Source organism: Trichogramma pretiosum, unplaced genomic scaffold (assembly GCF_000599845.2).
Source record: "Trichogramma pretiosum strain Unisexual culture from Peru unplaced genomic scaffold, Tpre_2.0 scaffold15, whole genome shotgun sequence".
NCBI classification, from domain to species: Eukaryota; Metazoa; Arthropoda; class Insecta; order Hymenoptera; family Trichogrammatidae; genus Trichogramma; species Trichogramma pretiosum.
Genome location: NW_019641686.1, coordinates 303,901 through 330,741, shown reverse-complemented (window position 1 = coordinate 330,741; position 26,841 = coordinate 303,901). Strand labels below are relative to the sequence as shown.

Sequence of the window (26,841 nt, the reverse complement as noted above, 5' to 3'; positions counted from 1 at the left end):
GAGCAAGCATTGCGCCGTTTATCGATCATTTTCATCTGTCCGAATTTTTAATACACATGCGAACTTGTCAAAAACGATGTTAGGTTCCATTTCTTGTGGCAGGTGTAACACATATTGTATAGGTAAAATGAGTAAAGAGAGTCAAGATAATTTAAATTCAGTATAATATATTTTTCCATATATTCTTTGCTATACAGACATATATTACAAAGCATGATTCACTATAAGATAATTATAATTTTTTTTCCTGACGCGCGCTTATGCCTGTGACGGCGAAGATAAAGACAGAACTCGATCAGCTTTTTGATTTGGTTTCTTTAATTTTGTTTCTTTTCTCCATTTCTTTTTATTTTTGCCAATTTCACGCAAAACAATTTCGGCTCGGTGGTCTATATAAAATTCCCGTCGTTGTCACATTATACACCTCGTCGGGACAAATTTCGTTTCGCCGATCGATCGATCAAAAATCCATCCTCTCGTAGTCGTCGCCGTCGCCGTCGTGGTTGATCGTCCTCGTCGCCTTTCGACGCGCATTATTACATATTATATTATAATACCTCGCAGGGATCGATCGTATATTAATAATATATAACCTGTGTGTGTCACATATTATGCATAATTAATAACTACCTATCTATACGCATTTTTGCTCACACACCGGATACACACTCTCTGCTTTTTGCGCGCGTTTAGATACGTATCTTTTTCTTTTTTTCTTTATATAAAGTCTAGGTAATATAATCCATTCATAATACTGGTACTCCACAAAATCTATTCGATGCTCGACTATACACACACACATTTATTTATCTTGTTATATTTTTCATAAGTATGATGTTTTTGGTTGGAAAACAGTACCGAAAATTTTGTAATTTACTTTTTATTAATTTTTTTTTGCTTGTCTTCCTCATTGCAATTGCAAGTTTCATAATTCATAATTTCGCAACTTTCACTTAATAAGTAAGTTTGAGATTCATTTTCACTGATGTATCGTACTCTAAATAGCGTTGTGTGTGTATACTTTTTTTAAATGTATCATTAAAACATACGGCGACAACTACTGAATTGTGTGATCGTTCTAGAAGGCTAAGTTTTAACTATTCACTTAAATACCATATCAACTATAAATACTTATTTATTCATACGTTCATTCGATAGCGTTGAATTCGAGAAAGAATAATTAGCCATCGAATAATAACTTTTCTTTTTCTAATCTACACTCGATAGATTTGAATGTACGAAATCAGGGTACAAACACATTATTAAAATTTATATAATACAAGTTGTGAATGTTTCCTTGATAAAAATAATGATAAACGGCTGTTCACATCGTATACACAAGGTACTTAGTACTATTATTATTTACATCATATCATATATCCCTGATAGCAGTTTTATAACGTTCTCAGATTTTTGAAGTTCATTATAATCGTCACGGACTTTTCACTATTGCACAAAGAAGTGTTCTTTCATCGAAACGATCAATCCGATTTGTTTTGGCGGAGGAAAAATAAAAGCACACCACACACTGGTAATTCATGAAAATTTGGCTTTATTTACAATTATTATCGATGGATTACTCACAATTCAAGACTCAAAAGGACTCTGAGTAATGCGTTCGGTACATACCTCAACAAAGAGAGAACGCAAACCGAAAGAAAAAAATAACAATTTCCAACGATATATATATCCTCCGTCCATTGCAGTTCCGTAATCGATATTATTTGTCCGGAAAAAGAGCTAGGGCCCGGAGCGGTCAACGATCATACACACACAGAGTTCAACGTCTCGGCAATCCCGATCGACGACGACAATAAAAGAGAGAAAAAATATCCGAGCGGCGTACGAAATCAAAATTCTTCATGGTCAGGGTTAACCCCATCCGCCTTTCTCTCTCGTTCTCTTTCTCTTGCACTATCTGTTTCGCTCATGCGATGTATATGCAGCACTTATAATACGCGTCGGGCCAAACGTCACGCACGCATGTGTATGTATTTGCGCCGTCGTTCGATTTCATCGCGTAGCGCATATATATAGTATTTGTTCGCAGGACCGGTTAACCGCAGGACATCCTGAGCGTACGTCATGCTTCCGGCATTGTTCGCGATTTTCCACGCGTTAACTTCCGCCATTTCTCTTAAATGACTGCGTCCACGCTACGCGTGCATTGAAAGTTGCAGACTCGCGCGGCTGCAGAGAGCAGCCAGCGGCAGGTGTCAAGGTACTTTGCTGCTGCACACAGCCGCTCGAGCCTCGCCATCCTCCTGGATCTCGCGCGTCCCAGTAAATGCATGCATTTATCATTTGGCACCCCCGTCGGCCGTGCACGAATTCTCGACATCCAGTTGTTAAATGTATTTCTATATAATTTTCACTATTCAACGTAAAATTTGCTATATTGCTAACAATCGCTCATCACTGATTAAACGTCGTGTATGCTCTCGTCGTCGCTGTCGTCTCGCCTCGGGCTCGTCGGCGTGTCGCTGGACTCTCTCTGCTGTTGCTGCTGCTGGGACGAGGAGGAGGAGGGCGGGGGCGGCGTCCTCTCCAGACTCTTACTTCGCTCCCGCTCGCTGTGCTCCCTCTGCAAGAGCTCGGCCGCGGCCCTCTGCTCCAGGTGCGCGGCTGCCTCGCTGCTCGTCGGACTGGCCCTCTGGGACGCCGAGCTGTAGTAATTGTTGAGGTGGGCCGCTGTCGAGCCGGCCGCCGTCAAGCCACCCAGCGAACTGCTCGGGCCCGCCAGCATCAGCGCGTTCGGATAGAGCCGATAGGGCAGGGGCTTCTGCAGCGTCACCGCCGCCGCTTGACGGTACAGCAGGTCGTTCTGGGCCTGATGGGCCACCGCGGCGGCCGCACCCGGATACGGCCAGTAAGGACTCGCCGTCGGAGTGTAGAGACGCTGGAAGGCGGCAAAGTTGCCCGCCTCGGCCATTATCTCGTAGCCGACGATCGTTTGGCGCTTCCATTTCGTCCTGCAATCAGAACATACAGAGACATTTGATAAAGTTATTTACAAATAAAGTTTATAAGTCATATTATAATATGGGACTGTAATTGACTTGGCACCGATCGTCCTTTACATATATCTCATTTATTCGTACACGCAGGCAGACACACACACACACATACACGCAATCGGAAAGCTGTCCTTGTAACAAACAAGTCTACATCCGATACATCTTTCTCAGCGCAGCGAAATGCATATATTGTGATATTTACTCGTGTAAGTCGATACGAGTATAAGCCGGGTGATGGCGGCAGCGACGGTGGCGTATATCTCGACGTATATAGCATATATGTATATAGAGATATAGTATAGCAAATATATGTAAGGCTGCAGAGCCACACACGACTGCCGAGCGATACCGTGTATACACATAGGCACACTAGTAGTGCACGTAAGACAGGTGAAAATCCTTGCGCGCAATGTATATATAAGAGGGCATGCAAATCAACGGACAATTACGCGCGCGACCCGTGCAGGCAGTGGCGTGCCGACGGGCGGTTAAACTCCCATATATATATAAAAGCCTCAGCCTCAGCTCGCATGCATATACATGCATCGGCGATGGCCACTCCGCTGGCTTGGCTCTTATTATACTAACAAATGGCCCGTGCACCAGCGCCACTGCCTGCCCCGCTCTAATCATCGCCTATCATGCCATGTGTGTACGTGTGTCCCTACAGCGAGCTCGTGTGCGTTTTGCCTTACTCCAGTGGATAAGGGGAGAGGGCGGAAAATTGTAACTGCTCGCGGAGGTGCGAGTTACGCCGATTTCCAACTACGATAGACACGCGCATTTTCGAGGCTTTTATAAACGTGTACTCGATGTGTGTCTCGGCGAGCGAGCGACCTTTATAAATTCGCGTTTTCGGCCTCATGCGGCTGATAAAGATATACACGGACTGCGCACGCGTTGATATACACGCTGCTGCAGTGCAGTGGCACGAGGCGAAGTTGTGCATTTTCATGAACGAACCAAGTCGGGGCAAGGGTGTGATATCTATTTTTACCTCGGTGCGAGTGTTGCGCGCAACACTTTCTTTCTTCCAGCGATTATTGTGCCAAAAAGTCTCCTCGAGGCGAAAGCCTTTGCCGAGAAATGTATATCCTCTTAAGACAGTCGACCAATCATTATTATCCACGCTTCCGTAGTCGCGAACAATGTAAAGTTTATGAAATGGGGATGCTTTTTTTCGTACCCGCTTTTCTTCGCGGAGAGACGTCACGACACCGGATATACACGTACACGCACACTCGCACTCGAGAAGTAACGGGGTGAAAGTGGTCGAGTCGAGCGCGTTCGATTTATATTATTTTTTCAATATGACACATATACACGCATAAAGAGAAAGTCACCCCTCGTGCTGTTAATGCATGCCAAGCGAGCTCGATGAGAAAAAAGAGCGAAAAAACGGGTAATTGATAATGGGCTGGCTTTTTTTTCATTCGGAAGCGTAATAATTACCATACTGCAGCTATGGTACCGCTATGGTACACGTGTGCGCACACTTATCTTCTTCAATTCAACGGGAAAATTCATTTTTAATTCCAAGCTCGCATAATATTAACATAACAATCGTCGCAACGGAGCAGCAGTAGCAGCAGCAGCAGCAGCAGCAGCAGCACAGAGGACACACACAGTGGAACTCTTTTTTTTGACTAATGTACTTTTCGACTACGCTCTGAACCCTCGCCGTTATGAATCTTAACATCATCATCATCCAACGAATCATTAAACATTAAATATAGATAAATGTATAATGCAGGCACATAAGTGTGCATACGCGAATAATCGCTGCCGATGCTGCTGCTGCTGCAGACGCACACGTAGACGCGCTTGCCAACATGTAATACATTTGAATGAAATTCGCATTTAAACTGGTTATTATTGTGCGTATGCATGCGCAGGCCTCGAATATACGAATGTTCTAAAAGCCAATACGATCATTTCTCATCTAAGTGTATTTGGCGCGACATTTAGCGCCGCTTTCTCTCTTTCTCTCTCTCTCTCTCACTCTCGCAGCTCGTCGCCACTTCTCTCTTTGGCCCATTGTGTATTGCGATTATGTGATGAGTAATGCTTTTTAATACCCTTGACGCGCGCATAAGTATGCAGCGGCAGCCACTCTAAAACACCCTTAATTGCCGTGTTCGAGCTTTTGTGGTTTATAGTAGCAGCATCATTGATTTATGACACCGCAAAGGGTTGGTTCTACTCGCCTGAGAGAGAGAGAGAGAGAGAGAGAGAGAGAGAGAGAAAGAGAGGCTGGAGCTTGTATACCATGTGCGTCTGCGTTTGTGTCCGTGTGGCTGCGTGTGCGAGTGCAGTTAAAAGTTTGACTCCGGTGAAAGGAATCGCTCGCGATTATTATTGTATCCTTCGAGTACGTCATCGTCGTTTTATGTATATTTCGCGCGCGAAGAATTGAAAATCATTGCGAGCTGCGAATATCGTTATATTACCGCCCGCCGCATGAGAATTTTCGTAGCTGCCGATTACGATGGGGTATTGGAATGCCGCACGTACACGAGCTTTGGCGAATTATAATGACGATACTCAATGGTAGCTCGGCACCTATTCCATCCTCGTCGATTGCAGCACATATACCTTACCACGCGAGTTTGCCCATTAATATTTTTCCCGCATTACGTCGACTGAATCTCGAAACGTTTCCTTATGCTATGTAAATAACCAATACCGAAATGACTCGAACAAGCGTGTTTATTTGATCGCGTCTGTACGTGCGTGTGTACCTATGCGTTATATTATTGAGCAGGTGCCGAGGCACTCGAATGGGGTGTACAATTCCAACCCGAAGTGGATAATCGATCTCTTTCTTTCATTCCTGCTTTCTTCCTCTTTTTTCACCCTTCGGCTTTTTTCCCTATAATTCATATACGAAATGACCTGTCGAGGCACCCAAGAATCTTCCGGACAATTGCCACGCTACGTTTCCCAACTTTCTTTTTTTCGCTGTCGTGTCAATGCAACGCGCTAACAAACAAGTAATATCGATAAAAAAAATCATCAGAATGAATTTAAAGACCTCGATCATGCCAAGACAAATATATTACACAGGCTCATGGATCATTTAAATAGCTTAAAAATTTAAGAGCTACTAAGAGTATATCATATGCTTCGATAATCGAGCGAAAAATCGGTCGAACGTAAAAAAGTCAAGCGTTCGACTAAATTCTGGCTCTCGTGTACGTTTCGCTCATCGGTTAACGCGAAAAAATATGAAAAACGTCGAGACACTTTTTCTTCGTCAAATCGATCATCTCACGTCTGTCGTAACTGTGCTAAGTACCTATACAAGCTGTACACGAAGGCGCGTAAACGCGTCAGTGCACGTCTATTTATTAGAGCAACAATTTACGGTACACAAGCTCGGGGGAGACGGCTCTAACTGTACATGTTATGGCGAATCTTCCTCCGAGCGTTTTTATCGGACACGTATAACGCGCGAATAAAGACAAAATTTCGATGGGAATATTCGCTCGGCGTCGGCGATGTCGGCGCGTTAATGCATTTATAATGTGCTGTTGTTGTGCACACTGTATTATATACACACACGCACACGTATACAGTTCGGCTTCGCATATAAACACGACCGTAGTTATACACGTGTGTGTGCGCGCACGCGTGTGATCGCGTAACCGTCGAGCGCGACATATTTTTCGAATTATTAAATGCCTCGCTGAGCACCGAGCTTCTGTGGTTTTTTCTTTGTTTTTATTACACGTATGTATAATGCGACGGCGCAGACCATGTAGGCAGCGTGAAGGGTGAAATTATGAAAGAGGTGAAAGGACATGTGCGCCGCCGCTCACAGAAAGAGAGAGAGAGAGAGAGAAAGAAAGAGGAAGTTTGTGTGGCACACGGCAGAGGTGTACAAAAATGGATTCCTCATTATACAATGATATTTTTTTAATAATTGTCACGTTAAAGCGCGGCGCATTATAAACATAAAAGGCAAGAACAATGGAAAACGCGCGCAGCCGCGAGTATATAATTGCAACTTTTCTCAGCTATATGCTTGCGAGCTCGCGCGCATCAACGGGTAATTCGAAAAAACACGAACGCGAGTCCGCGAAAAACGCTCCTCGTGAGCACGCTACACATAATAAGCAAATGTACACAAATGTGTCATCGAGCAATATACACGTTCATGCTACAATAACGATACTTGAAAAAAAAAAAAAAATAACAACAACAACAACGAAAGAATAGCGAATTATAATCACGCGCGAAAATATCGCGCACTCATCCAGCTATACAATGGAGCACATCTTCCAATTAGCCTCTTTTCTCTTTCGCGCACGCGCGCGAAAATATTCATATCGCGTGAATATTTCGTGTTTATACGCATATGTGCATGCATTAATGCATGCGCACACAAACGCGAAATCGAAAGAAAATCGCAGTTGCGATTAATTCGATATATGAGTGCAGCTAGAGATATTATATATTTCGAAGAAGCAACACCTGCGCATGCTCGTGCAACGAGCGATATGATTCATTAGCTCGGGTCGAGTTTAATGCGCATTAATTAAGGCTCTTGGAAAAGTATATAACGCCAAGAGTATGCGTATACGCACTCTATGCATGTATGTGTGAATAATATTTAATAACGCGTGAAAATCCCCTGATAAGCATCTCATTTTGTCGTCAATTATCTTCGAGCACCAATATGACGAGTAAAAAAAAAAAAGAAATAAAACGACCGTTCCGAAAAGAAACGCACAAACGAGTCACGTTTAACACTTGATCTTCGAAAATCGCTACCAGTCTCTCGAGGATATACTCACAAAAAAAGCTCAGCCTCAGCGCCGAGGTATACGCACGCGCAATAAGTGTGTCTAATGCAGCCGTTATACACACGAGGTGCGCTGACAAACGCGTACACGCAATGCAGCATGCACTCGGCGTGGGAAGCGCAGAGCGACGGAGACGCGACGATATGTCGAGAGCGAGAGAGAGAAGCACCTTCTTCCGCAGCGCATCGTGCGCACCCGAGCTCTCACGGTTATAATGTCGCGCGCGATGTAGCGTTCAGCTGCTGCAGTTGCATCGGACGCACTGCAAACGGCAGCGAAACCTACTCGGCCGCGCGAATTTATCCTTTTTCGATTAAATTCATATGGTTAGATTTCCCTTTGGCCGCAGAAACAGCAGCTGCGCGTCTCGTATCGTACCTACGTAGCGATGAAGTACTTGGGTGCCATCGAGAAATTATGATGAATCGATCGTGGGTGCGGTTGCTGCCTCGTGGTACCGTTAAAACCCGGTAATCTGTCACTTGTCCGAGCAATTATTGCGCTATGCTGCACACGACTCGTAGCAGCAATATCGCGCGGATATACACCTCTCGACTTTTAATTATGCATGGAAGAACTCGATGATATCTTATACACAACTCACCGTCCATATATAACGAAACGAGATCGAGCAAAGTGTTACTTTATAAGAGTAAGTCATTTGTTGCGATTTGATATGATTATTTTAAGGAAGCTCCACGTGACCATCATCTACTTCGTATTATAAACTTGTGCATTACTCGAGTATACCTCGCGCTTGATATGGACATTGTGTAATCATCAGCTAGCACTGCTCTATGATTTATAACTCAATCTTCACGCATCGCTTGACTACTGATCAATCGAGTACTTCGTTATAAAATGTTGCCATTAACATAAAACAAGCTTGAGAAATATATACATACGCATTACTTGCGACAGATCGTCGGATAAGTGTATGTGGTTTTTTCGGGCGAAAAAATGTGTACTTGTCAGTCGGTTTCTTACGAATTTTTGAAAAACTCGATCGTCCGCTTGTCAATTCTATGACATTTCAATAATACAAAGCGCGTAATTTTATACGTCCGAATACGTGTATGATACTTGCCGCGGTACCTCAAAGCGCGACGACAATTTATTATGCTATATAGCGCGATAATCTTTATGGAAGACTTATCTAACTTTTTTTCTCTCCTTACGCTCCCGCAACTTGCGTCGCTGAATAGATCGCGATTTTAATCGCACCATATTCTCGAGTAGTTTTAAGAAACTATTTCATAAAGAGAACACATTAAACGAGCTTATAGTTGCAACAACGTCACTTTATGTAATTTGTATGACATATGAACGGATTTCGAGCGCGTTGCAATTTAGAAAACTTTATGTTCCCACGATGGTTTTAGCTGCATTTTTAAACTTTGCTAATGCTCTTATAATATTCAATCTCTTATCGATAACAAAGCTGATGACTCTCTGAATATATTTTTAGAACTATCAAGTCATTGAGCTTTCTGAAAACCTCGATATTATTCTGAAAATTAAGAAACATTGAATTTAGAATAGTTTTATTATAAGAAATTGAGGCAATGATTAGTAAATAAATCAATTAGTAAATAAAACAAAAAACACATAAAAATAAAAATAGATAATAATTTTTTACAATTTTTAGGTCTTAGTTGAAGTTTAAAAGTTTGAAGGAGATGACAATCACAATTACAAAAAAAAAAAAAAATAAAAAAATGGTACCTAATCAAAATGCACCACGGCCTTGGCGCACACAAACTAGCTCGAAGTCACGGCTCTCCTTAATTATGAGTTTGCACGCGGGAACAATCGATATTTTCAGCTCTTGTGTAGAATCACCACATCACCACCTTTTTTTCGGGAGACAAACGATGTAGCCCGTGGTATACTTTCGCGCTCGACCGTGAACCTTATAAATATCTATTCTGTAAGGGATCGAAAAAAAAGTAAACAAAAAAAAACAAGAAATTCAGGAGAAAAATTTGTCGTACTCTGAAATTGGTAAAAAAAAAAATATTAGTATTAGACACTGGATACTGCTCATAAAAACAAGGCGTATAGCATATATCGCACCCTTACAGCACAAGTAATCTTATACGCGGGCTATTTATTTATGTAATATTGCAGCGCGAGAAAGGAAAACAAGCAAGTCGATTTTCTAATTATCTCGGGTAGGCGTAACACCGGGCGTTGAATGTGTGTGTATATGTGGACTGGAGTTTTTGCTCTGGCGGCAATTGATCGCGGCGCGCAGCGGCATCCTTTTTAGCCCGAGTGTAGCTGCTACCGCTGCAGCATGTCTCTCTCTCTCTCTCTCTCTCTCTCTCTCTTCCTCTAGCTTATCCCGGGATTTACAGCGTCATCTCGTGGCGCCTGCGATTCGCCACTGCGCGCCGTGCCACTTCGATTTTCTCTCTCTCACTTGCTCTTATATGTATGTATATTCGCGTGAGAGAGTGTGTATGTACATGCAGCTACTCCGCCTATTCCTGAGGCTGGAGGGAGGAAATTTTGCAATGCTATAATGCATATACCCGCGCACGTGTGCTTTCAGCTCGTTCGTATTGCAGCAGACGCGCTTGCCCATTTCATCGCATTGATTTTTTGTAAAGACGAGTCTCCGAAGAGATGAGCGTTTGCATTAAACGAGAGGAGCTTGGTATGATGTCGTACCCACGAGAGAGGCGCTGCTTTGCGGTAAAACAGACCTAAGAGTATTAGCGGTTTCGTCTATTGCCGAGGCTGAAACAGCTAGCACGATCGCGAGGGGAGCTCTCTCAACGACTTAGACGGCTCGTATTATCCTATAGCCTGTAGCGTTTAACTTTCAACTCATTCGGCTAATTGATTCCGACGTGTTTGTCCCGATGCATATTTAGTAAATTATCCTCTGCTGAGCGTAAACACGACATCTGGCTCAAAAGCGTGGAAAGCGATTCTCGCATGAGAGCCACCCTTGGGAAATACCGATGTGCGCTTACCGCGCGCGAGCTACACCGAAGAGAGTCTAACGTTACACAACTGAGTACTATTTTTTTCGGAGATTCCAACGAGTCGATAAGAAACCGTTTTGTCCTCGCTCCTTGTTTGGTTGTACTTATTTATTTTAAGGCTCATCTGTTTGGCTTTCTAACGAGTTAAAAAACGATAATTGAATATCACGGCCGTTTGTTCGCTACTGCTGAAGAGCTGCAAAACATAATGCTTCAATAAAATAGCGTCGCGTATATTTGAACGAGCCTCTTTTTACCCTTTCTTCGCGCTTCCTTGTTGTTGCTTCTTCGTTTTCTTACTCATCAAATAAACACTCTCGTAAAAAGCAATCTTCTCTCTCGTTCGAGCACGAGGCAAAAAATTTTCACTTAGCAAACATCAAACTTTTTAATTTTTTCTCTCTGTCTCTGTCTCTCGCTCTCTTTTGGGTGCACGTTTAAAAACAGTAGTGCAGTAACAGCGATGTAACGGAATAAAAACGAAAAAAAATTGCTCGCACGAGTTTGCAGCGTTTAAACGCGTAAACAAGGGGCTTTGTTGGTCGGCACCGATTTCCATTTACTGATTCGACACGCGCCGTACATAAAAGTTATCCTCTATAACGCACACACTCATACTCTCATGGACGTGCACACGATCGAGTGCCGCTGCTTCTGCACGATGATGCGTGAAAGTATATGTATAACTTTTTATCGAGTGTCAAACCTGTTCCGTTTGTATAACCGAGCGTTCCGCAAGTCGATCGATCGATATTTTCGAACGAATACGCGTTAATACGAGTCGTTTTTTCTTTTTTTTTTTCATTCCTTCATTCCCATGAGCGCGGTTGATACTTAAAAAATATGCATATCATAAAAATTAAGGAGCAGGAAGCTCCGACAGTCTGAAATCAACGTATCTCACCTTCGGTTCTGATACCACGTTTTGACTTGCGTATCAGTGAGCTGCAGCTTGGCCGCAAGCTCCATCCGATCCTGAACGCTGAGGTACTTTTGCCTCTCGAAGCTCTTCTCTAGAGTCTGCAGCTGGTGATCCGTGAACGCCGTTCGTGCCTTGCGCTGCTTTTTGCTTTGCGACGAGTTCAAGCTCGAAGGTACCTTTGGGTCGTCGTCTTTACCTAAGCAAAAACGATATATTTATTAAAGTTGAGCTTTGTAGAGGTGGATTTTAGAACGTAAGAATATTAAATGCTTTCTATAATTTTTGTAATATAAAGTTCGATTACGTGAAATTAGGTATCGAATAAATTTCTACAGCAGTTGTACTGCTATTTAATTTTAAGATAAAATCGTAAAAGCCAGGTTATGAAAACTGAAAATTCCCACAAGCTAGCAATTTTTCGTAAGCTGGCGATAAATCTTTAACAAATGCACGAAAAAGGATTTAAGTAAGCTTCTATGACATATATACATACAGAAGCGATCGAGGTTCTCGTCGAGTCGGCTGTATATACGGTTGAAACTCTGTGTGTGTGTTAAAAGAGGGGGGCAATCGATGTCGTTCTCTTTGCGCAGTCGAGCGAACGTCACGCTCCTTTTGTGCGTTGGGTTGGGGAAGGCGACGACGAGGACGACGACGACGACGGCTACGACGAAAACGACGTCGCTTCGCGATTGGTCGCGCCGCCCGATTGGAGCTCGCTCGTTCGCTACTCTCTCTCTCTGTCTCTCGACGGTGTCTCCTCACTCCATAGCACGCGAGCATGAGGCTTGCGCGCGCGCGGGGCAAATTGTCTCTATTCCCGCCAGACTTTCCGCCTGTGCAGCCGGAGCAGCGCGTATACAGCAGCTACTATAGCAGAGTGAGAGTGGGATATAATCCCCCCAGGACGACGTCGATTAAAGTGCCAACGAGATGTATGCATATATATAAAGCTGTGTATGCACGCGGAGAGGTGGCTGTAGTGCGCACACACGCACAGCCTCCGTACACGTATTCTCGTCCGGGTAACTTTACTCGGGTGCAGGCTCGTTTTGTCTTCTTCTTCTTCTTTTTTAATAGCCAAGGCTTTGTTGTCATCGTGGCAATCCATCAAATGACAATGCGAAATTTCACCGACGATGGCCAAGAAAACGTTTCAATTTTACATCGATTATATACGAATTAGCTACGACTCTTGTGAAATTCGCTACGATAGATACATCACATTGTCTATGCAGCTTATGGCTCATTTATATATCCATATCGATTGGCCTTTCGCAAAAGATAATGGATCAATGCGGAAAATAAAGTCTTCGAGGAGAAGAGAAAAAAGTGGCTAATACGTCGTCTTCCTTTCAGTGCTTGTCTTTCGTTCAGAAACAGAGATATAAAATTTTCTGCCGCGTCTATAAACGCGAGAGCGATAAAATCGATCGGCGAAAAAGACGTGCACACGCATACACACGTATACACGATGCACGGATGGCCGACTCCATCCGCACTCCCGCGGGGTTATACACACAAACACACTCGCACGCGAAAAGATATATACATAAGTTAAGCCGGGCGAAAGCTCAGCTCTTAGCGACCGTTTGATCAGTATACACACACGTATACATATATGCTATAACTGCACCCACCCAAACACACACACACACACACACAAACATAATATACAGACCGTCAATTCGCCATCTTTCTCTTGGCAACATGGCGCCGTAGTCTCTCTATCTTGGAAAACTTAATTTACTATGTGATACACTTAGAGAGACTACTGGCAGAAGTTTACTTCTCTCTCTCTCTCCTCTTTTTCGCTGTGCTTTTTTCCCTCCTCTACTTTCTTTCTCTCTCTCGTCGGGTCTTTTGAGACACATCCAAGACGTTTGTGTGCTGCACGGCCAACTTTTTCCTTAAACCTCATACTCTATCTCTCTGGCCGGTACGATATCTATATATATGGGTGTTCCTTCTTGCTCTTTTCGTTCGCGTATTTTTCTTCTAGCGAAAAAAAGTTTGCCCCTTTTTTCTTTTTTCTACCCACGAGGAAGTGGCTTTTCGCAAGCTTTGCCATGTTATATGTAAGCTTGTATACATACATACATATACAGACACGAAGTAAAAGAAGTCAAAAGAACTTAAGACATTGTAGTCTCGTTAGGTATATAAATGTAGCTCAACGAAAACGAGCCAACGTCGCGATGATTACCACTTTATTCTACGCTCGCCTCTGCTCTTTATTGTTATATATACATTTTTTTACTAACCACAGCCCCACGAGAGAGTGAGAGAGAAAATTTGCTACTTAAGATTCCTCGAAGCGAATCGTCCCTGTCAACTGAGTGTCTAAGTGACGGTTGCACTGACTTGCATTATATTACGTCAGGACAGTGCAAGTACGTCACATCCACACTTGTATACATTTTATAATAAGGTAATGAGTGCTCTCGTTGAATCGTCGTTTAGTACTATGTATGCACGAGCCGCGTATTCATTCGGCTCGAGAGGGCGACAAAATGGTTTGCATTGGCGCTTTTCCCTCCACATTTTTCATAAAACTAAAAATTTTAATTTTGATGGTAGTCGAATATTACTCCTTTTTCACTCTATCACTATAGCGCTCCGAAACACAAGTTTACGGAGAATCCATTTTTCATCACGGTTAGGATGTTTACATCGCTACATTATACACACTAACCGAGCGATATTCATTCATTCTAAATATTAAACAAAATTGAAACATTAGATGATGATTTTTCAAGCACTGTTATAATTCTCATCAATTGTGCACAGTTTGTGAAGTAGAATTGGTGCAGGGATCGGCTCATCTATAGCTTCCAATAGACGACGAAGAAGTAATTTCCAATAAGGCGTAGCGCAAATATCGCTTCATCACCTCTCGATTTGTCGGTCGGATATGCGCCTATATTATAAACTAAACGCCGGTGCATCGACTCGCGACTTATCTACATAGAGTAGATGTGCGCATGCACGGGCTCGCACACATATACACATATGTATATAAACATAAGTTGAGCGCTTGCCACGCGCAATTATTGCACTGCACATCGCTCGACTGTGCACATACAGGTATATATCATAAGCGGATGCGCGAAGCAGTTCTCTTGCGTGCGCCGTGCTATATGCTGCTGCTACTTCATAAACGCAGGATGTTCATCTGCGCGCCGCCGCTATACCTATGTGTGCGTGCGTGGCAATTAGCGTTGTCGTACACTACTAGCCGGCAATGGCCCTTTAACTCGGAAGAGGAATACCGAATCTTTTTCTATTACCCTCACGCCTATACATCGGTACGTTGGTTTATATCGCACTTGTATTTATGCCGTCTCTCTTTCTCTCTTTGTCGCTCGCTTTGTTAATAAAACTTGCGAGCTTGTAATCTGATACGAATATCTTTTCTCTCTTTCGTGTTTTTTTTTTAATAATCATCGCGTTTATATCGAGCTCCTCCGCGCGTGCAAGAACAGACTCGAGAGCTACAACGATGAGCTACACGTGCAATTTAAAAAACTACATAAAAATGCCTACTTATATTCCAAATGCGCGCGCTATATGAGCGTATAATAATTTTCTTCGTTTTTTTCCTTAATGATTCGAGTGGCTGTACGTATGTACGAATGTTGTGCAGTAGCTATCCGTAATGATACACCTCGGTCCCTGGCGCAATACGCGCAATTTAATTTAAAGCAGAAAGTTCATATACTTATGCGCGAGAGGCTCGAGTCACACATGCATGTACACGTGCAGCGAGAACTGCGAGCGAGAGGAAATTCATTCCTATATGTACATTTACGACGTTAACAAGAGCCGATCGCTTGCCTGGCGAAATGTCTGTGAGTGCGCAGCCGTTGCAAGTTCGATCGGTCGATTCGCGTCTGTAAAGCAAACTTTTTCTATGCATCGAAAATTTTCTAAACGAACGCATATCAATCGATATGTGCCGACAGAAAAAGAAGGAAAAAAAAAGGAAAAGCGTACGTATAGCCAGAGACGATGAAATGTGCGCTCGAACGAAGCGAAAAAGTGAGGGCGGTGGCTGTTGCTGTCAAACATATATACGAGCATGTACGGCGCGCGTACACACACGCGTAGCCCGGGAGGAGGGCGTGTCTTTCACTCTATATAGATAGGACGCGCGGGCAGACATACTTATATAGGTATATCTGTGCGGGAGTCGCGGCGCAGCATCACTTTGCGCATCCGCGATTTCGCGCAAAAAACACTTCTCTGCTTGCAGCTTTTTATATCACGAAATCGCACGAAACAAAATTGTGAGTTTTTTTCCATTAATTTGGTTTTTTCACTTCATCGAGCTGAGGATTTTTGATTTTATGTTTATGAAATTTGAAGTACCCACACTATTATTTTCAAGAACAATTTAAAACGTCTAGTATTCTTCAAATAATCTTCGATTGACAAGTGCATTGAATTTAAAGAACGTTTTGAAAAATGATCATTGGTACTCCGTCCTATCTTACCCGCAAGTCATCGATTCCCATGAACGAGTCAATTCCTTTGACTTGTTAATACTGGTTGACAAGCATAAGTACTTGAGATACAATCGCAGGCGCTTCTCACCGATCGCTTCCAAATCCTCTACGGGCATGGAGAATGAGATTTAAAACGCATGCAAAACGTACATATACCAGGCCTGCATATCGATAAACTTTTACATCGGAAATAAATGGACTTGTCGCGCGCCCGAGCTTTTGTACAAATAGTACCCGATTATGGCAAACACATCCAGGTATGTACAATGGAATTGTGCACTCGAAAAAGATCACGAAACGATAATTCGGTTGGTATATACAGTAGCTCTCACGGAAATGTCCCTATCGCAGCTCTAACATATGCATCAAACGCTCGCTGCTCGGCAAATTCGTGCATACACGCCACGCACGTACCGCTGCGCAGTGTACATAGCGAGGTCCCCTTCTCTCGATCCAAAAATCACGCGCCTATACACATACATACACATAGGCGTGCATGACTCCCCTATATACACATAGCCGCTCTGGTGCGGCTTTCCCTCTCGTTTTTGGATCCGAGTATACCTGCAGCAGGAGCACGAAAACCCACCGTCGGATTCCGTTCGCTCGCGCCTCCCCGTGTGTATCGCATGAAACCTGTACAGCGCAGGATCGCGAGAAAGAGACGCGAGGAAAGGTCGTCCAGGTAATTTTATCAGTGATTGCAATGCAATTCTCTAATTGACTACTTTGTCCGGTCCACGTAGACGCGATTTATGTACGTGCGCGATCGGCATGGCCTGTCATCATGTGTCCGTGTATGTGTGAGCAAGCATGCTGCAATTATTTTGTACGCGACTGCGGACGCATTGCCAGTGCCTATTGCGCGCGCTATGGTATGTGTGTCTGCTTTTTTCTTTCCATGGATTATTATCACTTGACTCGAAATAGTCGCTTACTTTTTCTCATTCTGACCTGTCTCCTTCTTCTCAAACGAAATCAGTTTTCAGGGTCGTTGCCGCGTTATAATCTCACATAAATATTTTCACATGCATTTTTCATTCGACTAACGAGCTAAGTACGTAACACATGAAGCATAAGTTAAAAGTGCGCGTCTATTTTTAGAACTGTTTAGATTCAGATAAATGAGACGTTTGCATTTTCAAGCTGCTCTCATTACACAAGTGAGCGTCTTACCCTAGCATAAGAAATGAATAGAATTTACCGTTAATAAGCTGATTTCATCTCATAACTCAAACTAAGGAATTTAGACATCACTCTAAAATAGCATGTGATACAACTTGACCGATTAGAAACACTTTTATTTTTATATTTAAGCTTATACAATAATGGCTTTCTCTATTTAAATCAAAGACGAAAATAGCATTTGCCTCCATAAGATAAAGAGTACATTTTTTGACGTTTTTTTCTCATTCTTTTATGGGAAAAAACAAGTCCAATAATGTAGCCGTAATGACGGTTAAAGAGCAGAATCTAACGTTACATATGTCGGATACATAATACGCGATTAAATTCATAAGCGCGCATACTCGCGTGTGTCTATGTAGCAGTATTTCCCGCGAAGCCGCATACGTATTATATGCATATGGAGAGGAAGATCGTGGCTGCAGTCGAAAAACCGCAGCAATCGAGACGAAAAATATTCATAAACTGTCTCATCGAATTAGACAAGCTAAGCGTTCATTTATTCGAATTTCATATCGCATATAATACTGTTGCGACAGATCGATGCGAAGGCACGCAACGTCTATGCTACGCGATAGACGAGAATAACGACAAACAGACACAGTATATTTATATTCGAAATCATTGTCGCGTGAAATTGATAGCTGTGGGTAACGTGCATTGTTTGCCGCGATCGGCGTATATACATATGACTCGAGTTGTCTCCTAATAGCTCGCGATTACTCTTTTTCAATTTTGCTCGTTTCGCACATACTTTGAGGATAGATGTATGTAATAAATGCATATATACGAGCGAAGGACGCTCACGTACCGATGCGAGTGCGATGATCGTCGTCGGAGTCGTTAAATAAAAAGAGAACTACCAATTATAAATAATAATTCGCCGACCTTTATAGAAATTTAATATTATCATTACAACGGACTGCGAGTGTGTACAGGCTCGAAACGAGTTTTTTCTTTTCTATCGAATCATTATTAAAGCCGCACTACGACATCTACGCAACAATTGTAATGTAATAACATTGTATTTATGTTATTTTTATACTGACACGTTTGACATTTGAGTTAGAGAAAATAATATTTACGTGTGACCACCAATCGGTTGAATCGGTCAATTAAGAATTAAAAAGCTCGTGATATAAGTGAGATAAGAAATCATTATATTTTTCGAATACGGCTATTCAATAGAAAATTGATAATTAGTCAAATGGTTCTGATTTATTTATCGAGGTCAGTCACTCTTAATGGTTCTGATCCCTCAATTTATATGGAGAATTGTGTAGCAATCTTGTGTCTATAAGCACGCGGTATACTAATGGCATTCAAAATGAAAATCACACTCTTACTCACTCGCTTTCCAAAACAAATATTTGAAAGATATAAGTTTACAGACCTCTTTGAAGTGTGTTTTTTTTCGACTTTGCGCTGAAACGAGTGAGCGAGAAAAGGTCTATAACGCACGCGAAACTCGTGTTAGTGGCCGATGCAGTTCGCTCGCGATCCGCACGTGATATATACTGAAGTCGCGTGTTAAAAAGTCGGCGGAAAGCGAAGCGAGCGAGAGGCGTATACGAGTGTATATAGGTAGGTATATATACAACAAATTGTTTTGCACTCTTGCGTATTATGGCCGAAAGGCAGCGCGAGCGCAGATCGCGTGGTCGATGATGTTAAAGCCTTCCATACACAGACACACGCGCGCTTCTTTTTTTTTCAGCTCACACGTACATACACACAAGCGTGTAAGGATTTGCTTAGTATAAAGCTGCAACCGCACAATAGGTGCAAAGTTTGCACAAATTGAGAAAAATCTGCAGCCAACGCGCGGGAATGGATGTATCTCTCAATTAGATTCACTACAGCGTGAGTATAAGATATTACTTAGCCGAGCGATCGGGTTCGATACGTACATAGAGCGAAACGAATCTAGAATTGATATTGCGCACCATTTGCCGAGGTCAAAGGCGCGCGTGTGTGTGCATGCGTGTACAGTCTGGGAAGCTCAGTGTCATTATATATGTCATAATCAGCTTTGTACATAATATAGGCTTGACTTTCTTTCTCTAACTCAGAGCCTGTCAGGCTTTTTATCTCGTTAAAGGGGCGTCGAAAGCCAAACAAGCAACCCTCTCTTTCTCTCACACTAGTAGAGACGGGCGCGCAACAGATTATCCGTACTTTTTGTTTGATCAGCTCAAGCTTCGAATCGCAAGCGCACTCAACGTACACACACATACACATATTCCGCCAGTGCTGCGTATATCGTTTCGTGCATGCTAGGATATATTGTAACTGCAACTGCCGCCGATGACAATGACGATTTTGACTCGCATCGCAAAAGTGGGACATGCTATACGTACGTAAATCGCGCACATTAGGCATGATTATCGTCGTTTTATGCTTGGGTGTTTCGCCTAATAAGCGCGCTATACAATCTGCTCGTGTCTGTGTGCGTGTGTCGCAGATACGCAGGAAAAAATCGATTCTCCTTTTTTATTTTATGAATTACGATGAGGCATAATAACTTTCATATTATGTATGTGAACGCACAAAGTATTATACGCGTGCGGCCTTAGAGAAAATAACAAGCGTCGATCGCGCATTATCTCGGCAAAAGAGGCGATCATTTAATTAGAGTTCAATACGGCGGCGCTGGTGACCACGGTACAGGTATTTATATGAATTATTGAAGATGTATATCGAAGGTTGGATAAATTACAGTGGCCCCGTATAACTTGGTTCTCGTAATATAGCTCAATTAACGACAGTGACTTATTGAATAGCTCTGATGTGTATACATAAATTATATACAGGCAGAGCTTCGAATCACGGAGCTGTCTACATAAAAGCTTTTACAAAGGAGTAGTGCGAGAGTACAAAAAGATACATCAAGCGCGCGCGCACACACACACACACACACAAACATATACACAAGCACGCCTGAGGATCGTCTTTATCATGGGAAATTATAAGCTCTCTTTCTGGAGCGTCGCGACGATCAAAAAGATTCCTTTACTTGATTTTTTTCCTCTTTATTTATTTGCGTCAAGGTCCCGAAAAGTCATCGCCTGCGTATAAACTTATACGACGTAACGTCATAATCTCTCTCTTGTGTGCCAGCGAGCGACTTTTTCTGAAGGCGCGAGCAAAAATTGTCTCGTCAGAAAGTGTTTGCGGCATTATATACACATATAAATGCTGTTACACGATGCAGCCCAGGCCAAGCCAGCCTGCAGGTACGTGTATACGACAGTCCCTTTACGTGCGTGTATACGCGGCCTGGCGGCATACAAATCTAATCCCCGAGATCTAAACGGTTGCCAATCATTTCCGGTTCTCTCGGATTAGCCGCCAGGGAGCCGCTCGCGAGCTGCGCAGAAATGTGCCTTGGTTTGTGTGCCTATGCTTATGTACATCTAAGCCGATTATGCTTTCGCGTACATGCATTCGAGTGAGAGAAAAATATGTGTACGCGCGTCTTCTTTGATTTGAATTTTCATGCTTTTTGACTTTTGTGTCTTTCTCTTTGACAGAATGCGCGTATATGTACACACCAAAGAATACCTATATATTGGATTTTTCGTTCGAGCGCCCACTGTACGTCTGATTTGATGAAAGCTAACGCCTTAATATGACCCCTAGTGACAATGAAATTTTCCACTTTGATCGCTTTCATTATATGAATATTTAACTTTGACGCTACGTCCGATGCTCAAACATCGCTCATTGTTGCGGATAATTATCCACGCCTTCATCCCAGAGCTCAAAATCTCCGCACAACATTTATACGAAACCTTGGTGTCATTAACTATTTAGTCTGAAAAGTAACACTTGATCGTAATACCTATCACTTAATGATCAACCATATCCATATTCATTAGACATCCGCAACACAACCAAATACAATTAAAAAATCGGGATTCATCCACGATTGTAGCAAGTGTAATACGAACTGAGTGGTGATTAATACGATATTTTTCTTTCAAGTATTCGTTCAATGATGTAGCGGTTTATACTTATCGCTATAAGTTTACAGACTAATTGAAGTGACACATCCAGTACTCGAATCAAGCAGTAGTGATGACGAAAATAAATGATTAGCCCGCAGGTTCGTGGTTTAATTATTTGAATGCTTATAATACGAGGCAAATGCTTTGCATCAAGCGGTATTGGCATTATAGCATGGACTGCTTCCGGCCGATTGATGAGCCTTGTACACCGGGCAAAAATGTATATCCAAAGGCCTAATGAAGACGATTGTTCGGGGCTCATAATGCGCTCGAGCTGTTGATGTTTTAGATCGTGCTAGTGATAATTTCATCGCCCTCGATGCGTGCGTGCAGTCGCTCGTCGGTGTTTCTTCTTTCGTTTTACACTGTTGCAAGTTCCTACGTTTCGCTTTATTTTCTTTTTTTTTCCATATCAGCTTTGGAGCAAGGTCATTAGCGACACATGCATACACTTACACATACACTCGGGCCGACGACAAGTACATAGTAATGGCTCGATGTGTATAATCATCGCATATATGCAGCAGCAGTGGCAGGTAGAGTGCGCGCCCCCGCTCGCGCGCGCGAGCGAGTACACACACGCACACATAGACATGCAGTGCAGCGCATGCACACCCACATACACACACATACGTACAGGACGGGCTGTCTTCGTTAAAACAGGAAAATTGCGGGTTACGCCGGCATGCGCACACACGTGGAAACGAGAAAATTCACGAGAACGCGACGCGACGCTGCAGCCGTCTATGTAATATAACAATGATTTCGTGATGTATGATTTATACCATTATCATTATTTTTTTGTTTCTGCAATAAACGAGCGCTTTTATATGCCCGCGCGACGTTCGTTCCTCGAGTCGCGTCCATGTCATTACGTCGTTAGAAAAGAGACGTTGTTTTTTCTACCACGTCTGCTCGTTTTGACGTACTGACTACGCTTCGATCATTACCGCGCTTATATACTGATTTTTATCAAGAGTCCTCCCCGAATATTGCGCAACGATTCGCAAAATGTATAAATGTACAATCCTTACCTGCCTATTGCCTGCGTAGCTATAATTATGAGTGTTGCCGAGCAACCGAGCAAAAGAAAAGGGAACAAGTTAAAAGTAGGAGGAAGAAGAAGAAAGATCCTTTACCGCGTTAAAAATTAGCGTCAAAAAGTTTAAGGACAATATTGTCTCGAGAGAAGTTCTCTTTGTGCGGTTCTTTGCATTTCTACGATTCTTATGTATAGCAGCTAGTGGTGATGCGCCTCGACACCCATTAACTCGTACTAATAAAAGCGCGCCTCGTGCCCGTTGTTATACACTCTTTAATCATCTCTTCGTATGCCGAAATGCGCTACGTGCTCTCGGCTCTTCGACCTCTCTCTCTCTCTCTATGTGGGTTTGTACGCAGCAGTACTTTTGGCGCCAGGTATATGTGATTGAGCAGAGAGAGAGAAGGACAGCGAGAAAGAGAGGCACCCCTGTAATTAAAGACGAGCATATAAATAAGAATCGTTTCAGGGAATTATTCAGTTCGCCGATTTCGTAGACTCGATGTTCCCTAAGTGTGGAATTAATATATTTATGAGCAGTTCCTCTGATCGCACATCCGGCATTCTAGGACTCAACGAGCAAATTCTACGCGTGCGCATGTGTGTGTGTGTGTGTGTGTATTTTTCAAACTGTGTGTCGTTGACACCCTGACGCGTGCAAGGCAATTCGACAATTATATTGTTCGAAATCCTCCGTCGGCACATTTAGGAGGACTTATTCTGACTCGCGCGATGGCCTTCTTTTTTTTCGATGCCTGCTGTACAAAGGCAACATCAATTTCTCAACTATTTTTCTATTCCGTTGTATGTGAGGGGTCAATGATTTCAATGCCTGGTCTTTACCCTTTCTATCAATTTTTCAATGGAAGTTATTTCTCAAAAATTTTATACGTACTATTTCAGAAATCAAATTCTACAAACAATTTTTAAGTCATAATCTATTTTTTCATTATCGACAATGATAGTACATATTCTCTATTCAAATTCAAATTACTTAAATCTTCCTCTAATAAATTTATAATTCTTGACTATAAACAAAAAACCAAAATAATAAAAAAAATATAACCATTTATGGGACAGCACTCAGAAGATTTTTTTCCTATATAATAAAAATAAAACTTAAAATTTGCTGGGCTGAATGGCTTCATGTACTAGCACACGCAATATTGTTTATTTCAAATTATTCAAGTCCTCAAAATTTATAATATAAGAGGTCAAAGTTTTAATAAAAACAAAAACGTTCAAACGAGCTTTTTATAAAATATATTTTTCTCAATCATTGTGTAGATATATCAAGCTAAACGAAGTGGCTATTCATAAACTTTCATGAGTTACATCCGTTATTAGACTAATTTTTCTGCACCGATTTATTTTTTAATATCTTTGTATACATTGAAGCAGGGTTGTGCGACTTATAGATAATGTTTACAATTTTTATAGTTCAATTTATAATACAAAACATTATAACTTGATCAAGTTACAGCTCATCCAGCCCATGAAATTCAGTTTTTATTCAGGAGTGCGCTTTTCATCCCACCCGGGTACATGTGACCGATTATTTCTAGTTTCTAGTCATTCATTGAATCCACTGTATATCCAAACATAATCCAATGAAAGTTGACGAATTCTTATGTTTTTTCAAAAGTCCTGCAGAGATAATTTTAAAAAAGGGGGTCTGTTTGTCGTGCAAAATAACCTTGGATATTATTGTGTTCGAATAGACATAAATGGGATATTTTGAACTGCAAATATAGAGGATATAGAGAGAAATGCAATAACCATGAAAATGTACTCACCGTTTGACGATACTGATACAGCGTCGTGATGACTCGCATCACTATCCTCGTCCATATTACTGCTGTTATTGTTAAGTGACAATCGGCTCTGATGTCTGACACTTAAATCTCTAGGCGTGGACGGCGGACTGCCCGGAGGGTCCTGACTCGACGGCGGACTCGACGCACCCGCGAGTATGTCCGTTATCATGAACTTGGATCTGTGCGGCATCGTGATCTGAGCCGATGATTCGCCAGCTACACTGGAGTTATTTATGCTGTTGCCGTTGTTAGTATTATTGTTATTGGGGCTGGACAAAACGACGCTGGGCCCGTGCAAGTTCAGACCGAGAACCTGAAGCTGGTTGGCGGCGCCGTTGCTCAAGTGATGATGCATGTGCATGTGATGATGCGGATGATGGGGATGGTGGGAATGGGGGTGCTGCTGGTGAAGCATGTGATGAGCCAGATGCGACTCGACGTTGACACGGGACAAGTTGAGGCCGTTGGGGCCGGCGGCGCTCAGGGCGGCAACCTCGTGCTGGCCCTGTCGCTGCTGGTGATGGACCGTCATGACTCGGCGCAGGTCCTCCTCGTCGTCCTCCTCGTCGGACGTATTGTTGGTGCCGACTGACAGGCTGGGAGCCGTGGCTGGGCCTCCTCGGCTTAATTGGCACTGCAGCCTCGGCGACAGAATGTTGATGGATTGCAGCTCGCGCGTGATAAGACACACTGCCTCTACGCACGCACACACGTTTCCGCCTTTACTAACACAAACTCATTCACAAATAGCACATCGACTTGATGATACGGTCTATTTATACCACTAGCAAATTAATCGCGAATGGCGTCCCCACCTTTTCGACAGTTTATGCATTTAACCATAAATCGATACTTTCTAAAAATTATCACCGATAAATTATCAGGTATCTGATACAATACAAGTCTTTCGTCGAACAGCACTAAAAATAAACAACATGTAATATGACACCTCGTCTTAATTACACACGTATAATCGACCAACAGTTCACACAGACTCTCAACTATGACACTAACATTTAAACATGCTGTTTATGGATGATAAAAAAAAGCGCTTGGGCTGCTGCGCGCACAATAGCACTGTGTATAGGAAGGATCGACGCTGGCACGAGGACTGCCTATCGCAGACTGACACGAGATCGCAGGAGCAAGGTTCGCGTTGGAGAGCTCGAGCGTCTGCGGCTTTGCCCCCTTTTTCGCGAGAGGCATTTTGCACGGACTTCCAGCGGGCTGCTGCCGAGTCCCCCCCACCTCGAGCGGTCGCGTCCAAGCCACGCCCACTGCTACCAATAGCCGCGTCGAGCAACGCCAATGGGCCTCCGCCTCGACACCACGCCTCGCTGCTGCTGCTGCTGCTCTCTATCTCGACATTCTCCGCACGCCAATTCTCTCTGTCTCTGCTGCTGCTCCGTGTATACGCGCAAGGGAAGGAGGTAATTCGATATAAAATTGCAGTTAATGCCTTTCATTAGACTGACTCTCTCGCCAAGCTCACTGTGTTCGTCTGCGTACGTGTGTGTGTGTGTGTGTGTGTGCGCGCGTGTAAGTACGAATGAAAAGAGGTGGAAATAAAAAGAAACTTTGTTCTGTATGGGTGGTAGAAGGGTGTACGTATACTATACACATAGCACACTCACGAGTCTTTATAACGAATGTGTGTGCGAGAGAAAGAGAGAGCGAAATTTCGAAGCTGTACTCGAGCTTTTATCGACGTTCACGTTAGAAAGAAAGAGCGAGCTGAGAGGATCGATCGATCTTGACTCTTGAGATTCTTTTTTGTTTTGATTCGATTTGAAGTCGACTTACCCCCGTTAAGAGCTATTGTACGTTTCTTCTTTTTTTCTCTCTTTCTTTTCCTTCTCTTTTTTTTCATCGACACTACCATATCGATAATGGATAATACACGGGAGTACGTGTTTGTGGTTTGTACTGCGAATGAATAGATATTGTGTAAAAGATGGTGCATAGCTTGTGGGTTTACGGGGCCGATTTCGACCATATGCGATGAATCGAGTCCACTACCGATGATAATGTAACATTGTTTCTGTTTCTTTTTTTTTACCCTTTTGATGCTGCTTCCAGATACAGCCGTGCATTGTCAAATAAAATAATATATAGTTACCAATTTTTCTCTTCCCCTCTCTTTGTTGCACAGACAATCGTGAGTTATCAACAAAATTGACTCGGCTAATAGTGCTGGCGCGTCGACAAGCACCATATGATATTATTTTTGTAAAAGCACCCCTAATTCGTAATTTTGTTTGTCGACTGTAAGTTAAATAATGATTATTTACAAGTGAATTATCGTACTTTTATTGACCATCGGTTGACGTCGTTATTCCATAAGCTTAACTATACATTCTATTCTGTTTCTTCGCAAAAAAAGAAATCAATTATACCGTCGACTGCGCGTCGACGTCAAAGTCAACGAACATTTTATGATAGACGTTATTAGCGCGTCGAAGAGCTCACCCGATACACATTTACAATCCGCGTCGTTATTATAATGTGCACATAGGCCGCGCGGCGTGCAGTCGTC

At 42.7% G+C, this 26,841-nt stretch overlaps 1 protein-coding gene across 1 annotated transcript; it reads right to left on the bottom strand.

The window, feature by feature from the left end:
• Nucleotides 1-194: 194 nt before the first annotated feature.
• LOC106649929 (homeobox protein B-H2-like) lies at nucleotides 195-25,408 on the bottom strand. Its single transcript, XM_014367659.2, has 3 exons — nucleotides 24,285-25,408; nucleotides 11,726-11,939; nucleotides 195-2,972 (listed from the first exon to the last, which is right to left on the bottom strand). The coding sequence occupies exons 1-3, from the start codon at nucleotides 24,835-24,837 to the stop codon at nucleotides 2,423-2,425; spliced, it is 1,317 nt and encodes a 438-aa protein (XP_014223145.1). The 5' UTR covers nucleotides 24,838-25,408; the 3' UTR covers nucleotides 195-2,422.
• Between the last annotated feature and the right edge of the window lie 1,433 nt (nucleotides 25,409-26,841).

Coding starts and splice junctions, on each gene's coding strand:
- LOC106649929 (XM_014367659.2), bottom strand. CDS start 24,837: ATGACGGTCCATCACCAGCAGCGACAGGGCCAGCACGAGGTTGCCGCC. Junction 11,940..24,284: donor TGTATCAGTATCGTCAAACG/GTGAGTACATTT, acceptor GTTTTTGCTTAG/GTAAAGACGACGACCCAAAG. Junction 2,973..11,725: donor ACGTGGTATCAGAACCGAAG/GTGAGATACGTT, acceptor TTCTGATTGCAG/GACGAAATGGAAGCGCCAAA.